The sequence below is a fragment of the Salminus brasiliensis genome, chromosome 2 (genome assembly GCF_030463535.1).
Source record: "Salminus brasiliensis chromosome 2, fSalBra1.hap2, whole genome shotgun sequence".
NCBI classification, from domain to species: Eukaryota; Metazoa; Chordata; class Actinopteri; order Characiformes; family Bryconidae; genus Salminus; species Salminus brasiliensis.
Window position 1 is genome coordinate 29,174,401 of NC_132879.1, and position 9,062 is coordinate 29,183,462.

The 9,062-nt window shown below is 39.4% G+C and overlaps 1 protein-coding gene across 1 annotated transcript; it reads left to right on the forward strand.

Moving 5' to 3' along the window:
- Positions 1 to 1,001: 1,001 nt before the first annotated feature.
- On the forward strand, positions 1,002 to 7,879 carry gnb5a (guanine nucleotide binding protein (G protein), beta 5a). The gene is made up of 11 exons (XM_072672320.1): positions 1,002 to 1,316; positions 1,828 to 1,964; positions 2,463 to 2,504; positions 2,601 to 2,677; positions 2,996 to 3,128; positions 3,979 to 4,122; positions 4,258 to 4,349; positions 5,485 to 5,533; positions 5,638 to 5,734; positions 6,381 to 6,547; positions 6,888 to 7,879. Exons 1-11 carry the CDS (start codon positions 1,205 to 1,207, stop codon positions 6,897 to 6,899), a joined length of 1,062 nt encoding a protein of 353 aa, XP_072528421.1. The 5' UTR covers positions 1,002 to 1,204; the 3' UTR covers positions 6,900 to 7,879.
- Positions 7,880 to 9,062: the final 1,183 nt, after the last annotated feature.

The window sequence follows — 9,062 nt, forward strand, 5'->3', positions numbered from 1 at the left end:
ATCCCATTTCAACCCTCTGCCATAGATGATGTCAATTATAAATATTCATGATATCCTAGTAAACCCTCTGAGGGCTCTTAATGATCAGAAAACAAACCTACTGGATGACTGAGAGTAACCTCATCGTTCTAGCTATCTAGCTACAGATACAGCTCTATCTGTTTCCCTGTCTATTTACCTACAGATCTCTATCGGTCTTGTCTATGTATCTTTCTGTCTTTCTGTTTGTCTATCTATCTACAGCTCTATCTGTCTACATATCTATTTATCTACTCACCAAAAGCTTTCTGTCTATCTATCTACAGATCTGTCTATATATGTGTGTTTGCAGCTCTCTGTGTGTATATATTTATATCCAGCTCTATCTGTCTACATAGCTTTCTATCTAATGTATATCTATCTACTCCTCAAAAGCTCTGTCTATCTATCTATCTATCTATCTTTCTATCTGCAGCTCTATCTGTCTACATATCTGTCTATCTATAGCTCTATCTATCTGCAGCTCTATCTGTCTACATATCTGTCTATCTACAGCTCTATCTATCTATCTATCTACAGCTCTATCTATCTATATGCAGCTCTATCTGTCTACATATCTGTCTATCTACAGCTCTATCTATCTATCTATCTATCTGCAGCTCTGTCTACATATCTGTGTATCTACAGCTATATCTACTCATCAAAAGCTTTCTACATATCTATCTATCTATATATCTATCTGTTGGTGTAATATCCAAGTAATTTAGAGTATTTATATTTGGTATAGAGCAGCTACAAGGTTCAAACCATGGCGAAATGTAAAGATGGACACACACACACACATACGTTATATACCAGTGTGTAATGTAGTGCATTCAAATCACAAGTTGTATAATACAACACACAACCAACATTTTCAGTGGGAAACACGTCCGACCCCACTACAGTGAGTGACCAGAAGTCTGGGCTCTACCTAGATTGCCATTGATTCCTGAGCTGAGAGCCTGACAGAGAGCTGTAGCCCTCCTGCTGAACTCGGGTCGTTGTGGGTAGAGCAGCCTTCTCGTGACGTCACGGCAGCTGCGTCAGCTGTTGCCTTTCCAACATCTCTTTCTCTCTCTCTCTGTCTCTCTCTCTCTCTCTCTCTTTCTCTCTCTCAGGACTTCTCCATCGGAAAAAGAAAAGCCCTCTGCGTGCAGGTGAAGCACATTTTCCTCTGGTAAAAATGGCTGCACAGGAGGTGCAGCCCAGTGAGACCATAGTCAAGCTGAAATCGGAGTCGGAGACGCTGAAGACCAAGCTGGAGGAGGAGAGAGCCAAGCTGCACGATGTGGAGCGTAAGGGCATCAGACGGGCCTGGCACAGCACCGATCTGCACTCTTTCACACGGGGTTAACATGTACACACAGCCTGCTGTTACAGGAGATCGCAGCCCGTCAGTGTGTGTGTGTGTGTGTGTGTGTGTGTGTGATCGGGTCTGGAAAGGTAATGTTTGAGGTTTGGTGTGTTACTGAGGCGCGTGAGGCGGCTGTGTGTGTGTGTGTGCGTGTGTATCGTCGTTTACCTGGGGATGGTGGTAATGTATCATGGAGGTGTTACTGGATAATAATCTGTTGAGCGAGCTTTAGGCCCGCTGTGTGGGTCGGGGATGAGGACAGGACATATCAACCGTCAGGAAAATCGATGTTTCTAAACGCTGAAACACACCGTGAGGGTGTTCAGTAGTGTAGCGAGCTGCAGGAGGGCAGTTACACCCTGTGTTTTGTTTACTGGCGCTGAAAAATGACTGGTAAAAGAATATTTATTAACGAAACGAGCGAGTAAATAAAGCTGTGGTCTCTCACACAGTACACCAAGTGGCAGAAAAGGTGGAGCCGCTGGGGCAGTTCGTCATGAAGACCAGGAGAACCCTGAAGGGCCATGGGAATAAAGTGCTTTGCATGGACTGGTGTAAAGACAAGAGGAGAATTGTGAGCTCCTCACAGGTAAACTAGATGTTTTATTAGTTCTTCTAACCCATTTACTATTGTTTTTAGTATCTGAGGTACTTTTTTTTTTTACTACAGTTAGCATCATGTTAGGAGCTATCCATGGTTCTGAATATCACTTTAAGGAATAGTTCACCAAAATAAATAAATAAATATATACCAGATTTTAAACACACACCTTTCAAATATAGTCTAACAGTCATGCTTGAGGTATGAAGTTTGTTTCTGTAGTTTTGTACATGTGTCACCCAAAAAAAAGCTTTACCTAGACTCCAGCTTCTTGCAAAACGTAACAGGTTTAGACACTAAACCTGCGATTACCTTTGCGCTTCCAGCTCCAGTGCAGGACTTAACAAGCAAACTTCAGACCCCAAACATGCCTTGTTTGATTAACTACATTTGGAGTATTTTCATTTTCTGGTGCACTATTCCTCTAACAGCTCCCAGGGCGCATGGTGTGCTTTCCAAAGTAACTGTGCTCTTTTTGCCCTCTAGGATGGAAAAGTGATTGTATGGGATGCATTTACAACCAACAAGGTAATCACTGCATTTTTAGGATTATTCAGACTCATCATGCTCGTATCCAAACAGTATTTTTTTAGCTGTTTTTTTCTATTTCTCCTCTACCTGTAGGAACATGCAGTGACAATGCCATGTACGTGGGTGATGGCCTGCGCGTATGCACCATCTGGGTGTGCAGTAGCCTGTGGGTGAGTATCTGAGCTTTTAGAAATGCACAGAATTAATTTCCAGAGGTTTACTTTGTCAGATGTTACTGTGTGTAACAAATTTAATTAAGACACTGGATTTTTCTAGAATGCTACAATTACTGATACTAATGTAAAGTGCAACTTCAGTTCTGTGCAGTCATAACTACATAAATTGCATCTTGGTTTGATAGTAGTTACTTAGTAATTTGTAGTAAATACTGTGTAATAACTCATAAGTTGGATAACTATATAATAAGTACAAACAGTGTTTTTTAATTCTCTTTTATTAACTCCTGTAATTGTGTATATATCTTTCAGTGGTCTTGACAACAAGTGTTCAGTGTACCCATTATCCTTGGACAAGAACGAGAACCTGGCGGCTAAGAAGAAGTCAGTGGCCATGCACACCAATTACCTGTCTGCCTGCAGTTTCACCAACTCCGACATGCAGGTACAGAAAAATATCATAATTGTTTAAATAACATATAATCTAATCTTGTGAGGATCTAATCTGTAGATGAAACAATAATGAAGCTGCTTCATCTTCCACTCATGTAATCAACACTAGCATACCAAATCAACATAATAATCCCTTAAACCCTAAATGCCATGTGTATGTGAAACCACAGTTCAGTTTGTCTAAAAACTATATTGCTCACACTCTATTTTACTTTAAAAGAGTTTACGATTTAATTTTCTACAATAAGAATATGATTTAACCTCTGGTTGGTTACACAGTGGGAAACAGCACTGCCCTCTCTGTCACAGACTGGGGTTCCATTCCTTGGCCAGGGGAACACCACACTACACCAATAAGATTTCTGATGCTCTAATGATAAGTTTAATTAACTCAGGCTCCTCCCACACTCCTTACACCTCTCCCATTGGCTTCTGGCACCACCTATTGGCATGCATGGTGTGTTTTCCCCCTCTTACTATCATGTGTTGTCATTCCCCCTAGGCTACCTCCCCATGGGTGTTCATATGTGTACTGGATGTTAGTGTAGCTGCTTGGCCTACTCTAGACACACTGTAAAAGTCTTAAAAGAACACTCACAGAAATGATTTAACACTGGCGTAATAAGTAATAAGAAGTAGCAGACTAAAATTGGCTGATACTCTGATTTTCAATCTTACAATCTTTTCAATATTACAGTATCCGAAAAGAAAAAGTGCCATATCATCTCTGCTTAGGATACTATAATTACAAGTCTGTGTACTTGTTGGGTGGCACATCTCTCTCTGAGTGTCAGTAATAGTTATGCATTATCACAGAGGCTCTGATTGGATCTTTATTCCAGATTCTGACCTCCAGTGGGGATGGAACCTGTGCGCTGTGGGATGTGGAGAGTGGGCAACTGCTGCAGAGTTTCCACGGTCATGCAGCTGATGTACTCTGCCTGGACCTCGCCCCCTCTGAGACCGGCAACACCTTCGTCTCTGGGGTTAGAAAAAGCCAAAGCACAGCAGAAATGCATCAGCACTCTCTCACTATTCACACAAACCTATTCGCACCATATGGGTTGTATTATGCATGTGCGCTGACCTGTATTCTCTTTTTTCCCCCACCTCTCCCTCAGGGCTGTGATAAGAAGGCCAATGTATGGGACATGCGCTCGGGGCAGTGCGTCCAGTCATTCGAGACACATGAGTCAGATATTAACAGCGTGCGGTGAGTTCACCCTCCTTTTGTTTGACCCATGAGCCATTCAGCAGCCTTAAAGAAATAAATCAGTGTTTTTCATTTCATCCCAATCTGATACAACACTGGGATATGGGAAATTACAAGAATTTCAAGAATTACAAAAAACAAAAACCTTGTTTTTGCTACAATCAAGGGTATTCAAAACAGTTTGTCCTGCATTTGTTGGAATAACTGTCTCTGCTGCGCAAGAAAAAAGGCTTTCTACTAGATTTTGGATCATTGCTGTGAGGATTTGATTGCGTTCAGCTACAAGAGAGTCAGTGAGGTCAGGATGTTGGGATGATCACCACCCCATCTCATCCCCAATTTCCCAACCCATCTCAATAGCACTGGATGGAGCTGCATCATTTCAGAGAACACAATTCCACTGCTCCGCAGATCAAGGCTGGGGACTTTTTACCCCTTTAAGCCATGCGTGGCATTAAGCATGGTGCCAATAGGTTCAAGTTTTATTCTGTTGGCAATATTTCTCTACAGGGTCTGGACAAACTGTGTGTGGATTTAAACATCTGTGTCAACAATGGGTGCATGTTAAAGTAGCTGAATGCATTCATTAGAAGGGTTGTCCACAAACATTTGAAAGTATAGTATATGCTTGGATGGTGCTGAAGGGAAATACCTTGAAATCATTGTCCATGGTTCTAACATTTTAAAGCATTTAAAACTACGCTGCAAAGTTTTGACACTCAGGATGACTTGCCAAAAACATTCAACTCCCTAACCTTTATCAATCAATACTTCATTGGTCTTTAAAAGGGTGTAATTGATTTATTATGCTATTATATGATCAATATATCAGTGGTACACAATGGTCTTAAAATGACATGATCAACAGTTATTTCTAGAACAACATATTGTCCAAAATGTGTCGACAGTATAATGTATAACGCGTTATGCTTAATACCAGGGGAGTAAATGAAGAAATCACTACTGTTAAAAAAATATATTTTTACTGTTAAAATTTTTTTTATTTGTCTGTTTTTAGTTTTCTCCATGGTTTGAACCCTGTAGCTGCGTCTGTATAGTGTCTCAATAGTGTTTTTTAAATTTGTTCAATTGTTCAGTCAATTTGTTTTTTAACTGTTGTTAAAAAACGCTGTAGGTACTACCCTAGTGGAGACGCTTTTGCTTCTGGCTCAGATGATGCTACAGTAAGTATCTCTTCCTTTAACCACTATTTTACCCCTAAATGAACCCTAACAGTCCAGCAAGACACCACTACCCTACTGCAGCTTTATCAATCTGCTGTTTTCAGTGTCGCCTGTATGACCTGAGGGCAGACAGAGAGGTGGCAATCTATTCCAAGGAGAGCATCATATTTGGAGCTTCCAGTGTAGACTTCTCTCTCAGTGGTACGTGCCTCCACTGAGAGTTATACTAGTCACATAGGAATATGTAATCACATATATGGTTTGCAATTTATTATATTTACATTTTACATTTCAAATATTAACATAAAAAATTAAATCTATTAAAATATCTATATTATATTTACTAACACATGTTTTATGTATTAAAAAATATACACTTTTGGGAGAATTTCAGTTTCAATGAGCATATGATTTTCTGAGCATAGCATGGATATTGTCTGTTCCTAAAAAAATCTGAACAACTTCTTAATGTTTCATTAAGAGATTCCTGTTAAAATGGATGCAGTGCAGCAACTTTAGACCAAAAAACATTATTTGTTTTTGACAGTAGTCAGTGATTGAATATCATGGCAGTATGGAAATATATAAGTAGTGTGCCATCATGTTTTTGTTACGTCATCCACCCCTAATAGCGTACTTTTGTTATCACTAGTAATAACTGCAACTTTTAAAGGTTAAGGAAGTACATGCAGATCCTCAGAGAAATAGTTCTTATCTGTCATCAGCTTTGGTCTTTTGCATCCTAATAGATTATACATGTTCATCCTATCTCAGATCAGTGATAGTGTTGTTTGGTGACTATGGACAAATTAAAAATAATAATAACATTAATGTTGATGTCTTGCAGGCCGACTACTCTTTGGCGGCTACAATGACTACACCATCAATGTGTGGGACGTTCTAAAAGGAACTCGCGTGTCCATCTTATTTGGACATGAGAACCGAGTCAGTACGCTCCGTGTTTCTCCGGACGGGACAGCATTCTGCTCAGGATCCTGGGACCACACTTTACGGGTGAGGAAATTCAAAGAAAGTGTGTCTTGGTGTTTGATTTGTGGTGTTTTAACTTGTGATGTTAAACCAACATATGTCTAACACTGCGATTTTTTATTTGGAATGGGTCAAATGATCTTTTGGGTCGGGTTACGTGATATTTACTGTCACTATTTAGGATTAACTTTAATCAAACATACTAAGAAACCATTCCAGTACCAAAAATGAGCTCAAGACATTTGGACATTTCTTTGTTAGCAATTTTTAATTCTTGAAAAGACTGCCAAAACCTCACCATTTATTGAGTATTTTGAAAAACTAGGTTTCTAGGTAATTGCCATTCTTATTTTTGTCTGTGTAGGTTTGGGCCTGAATGTTAGTGGAGTCCGATGGAGTGTGTTACCTGCTAGGTGCTGTCTGGCTTCATCATCAACGTCAAGATTCACTAGAAACTAGAAACTCAATGTGTGAGATTCATCAGAAATGCACAGTAGAGTAGAACAGGGTTGAGAGGGACAGCAGTTTATACTCAGACAAACAGATCAGAGCACAGAGAACCTTTTTTTTGTTTTTTTAATACAAAATCAGAACCATGTTCTTGGCCAGAAACACTGTCTATACACCTCTACTGTATACAACCTACTCTACTCTCCTGGCTCAATTCTTACAATATTTCTGTAGTAACAGCTGGCTCTTTCCTGAAACAGTCCTGTAATCAACCATAGCATCTATGTCCTTTGTTTAGGCCGTCCAGTTGAATTAACTCATATTTCGTTGATATACTCTGTGATTTAGTTAACACATCTAAACTTTGTCTTTGTTCTGTGTTAATTCACTCTTAAAACTGGGTTTTAGGAGGCTGGTGTATTGAGTTGAATCCGAAGTGATTTGCCGTTTCAGAGTGTAGAGGACTAGCAAACCAGCCAGTTGAAATCACAGAGAGACTTTTGTGCTGATTGCTACTTTAATATGCAGACAATCCATACTCAGCTAAAATGATACCTTATCATGTGCTCTCTGACATATATTGGTCTGGTTGTCATTAAGTAATACTTGCACTATAGTAACAGTTACTACTGTAGCGAAGTGTATATATATATATATATCTCATAATACTTGTCCACAATAATAGTATCATCATCCAAAATAAATGAATAAATAAATAAATGGGTTTTACAAATTGAAATATGGGAATCTGTCCTTATGTACTAGTGTCTGATTGCCTGCTTGTTCTGACTGGACACTTTACGATAGCTAGATTTGGAGTCAGGAAATTTGGTCAGTTTTAAACCACCGTTGTTGTGCTCAGATCTAATCGTTAAACTGATGTTTGATGTTTTAATTGTACTTCAGAACAGCAGAGTGTTTTTGGGAGATGCTACAAGGTGGGTTTAGTACCACATTAGTTTCTAAAGGATTACATGTTGCATTGGCAGATAGGAAAAATACAACCTATACTGGTGCATCCCTAATAAAGTACTTGACGTTAAAACACCACTAGGCATAAATGTTGTCCATGGTTATGAACAGTCAATTCAATCTTTATTCTCATAAACACAAACAGCAATGAAAATGTGCGTTTATTCATACAGACTTTATATCAACTGTGACAACAAATACAAAAAAATAATGTAAAATACAAAAACTTACAAATGTCTCATAGGACTGAACACTGGACAGGACATCTATCCATCCATAACAGCTGTATGATTGAAGAGTACAGCACAGCAGTGAAATAGTCTTAACTGCAGTAGCTAAAGCCCAGAGATTATGTATTGTAACTGATGTAGTATGTATTGAGCCATCTTATGAAATTGTCTACAAGGTCCGTTTTGTGGTCTGATGTGAATCCATCAGAGGTCTAGCGCCTCCACTGGCTGGTTGTGGTATGATGCGTAGCTCCGCCCATCCCCATATAGTTCAGCGCTGTAAACTCAGAGGCCGTCTGAGAGAAGAAGGCGCGTCTAACCAAATAAGGAGGCGTGTCTGGCTCCGCCCCTGGCCTCTACTGCGCAGACTCCGGTTGCAAACGTTACAAGTTGCACGATTTTAGCTTGGGAGAGGGAGAAGTGTAGATAGTAGGGTTTAAAAATACTTCTATAGAAGTTGAAGTATCAACCTAAGCTTTTTACTCAAGTAAAAGTGTACTGGTCCAAAAAGGTACTGCTTTCAAAACTACAAAACTAGGATCAAAGTAAAAGTAATGTAAGGAAAACAGGGGCCTATAGTGCACTACCCCACCTTCCCAAAACAAAAGCCATAATGACTGTAGTATTAAATTAAAATTAGTGTATTTTAGTAATATCAAATAGAGTAAAGGAGGATCTATGTGCACTACTGAGCATTAACTGAGTGTTTCCTGGAGTGGAAAATATGAGTAGTTGCTTATAAGTATTATAATGGTGCAAAAAGTCAAACATCAGAGGCACATTATTAATAACCTTTATTGGGACATTTCACTCAAGCTCTCTTGAGTCTCTGCCAGGACATCTTCATACTAGGCTACATACACCTGCTATGTCCTTGCTGGAGTGCG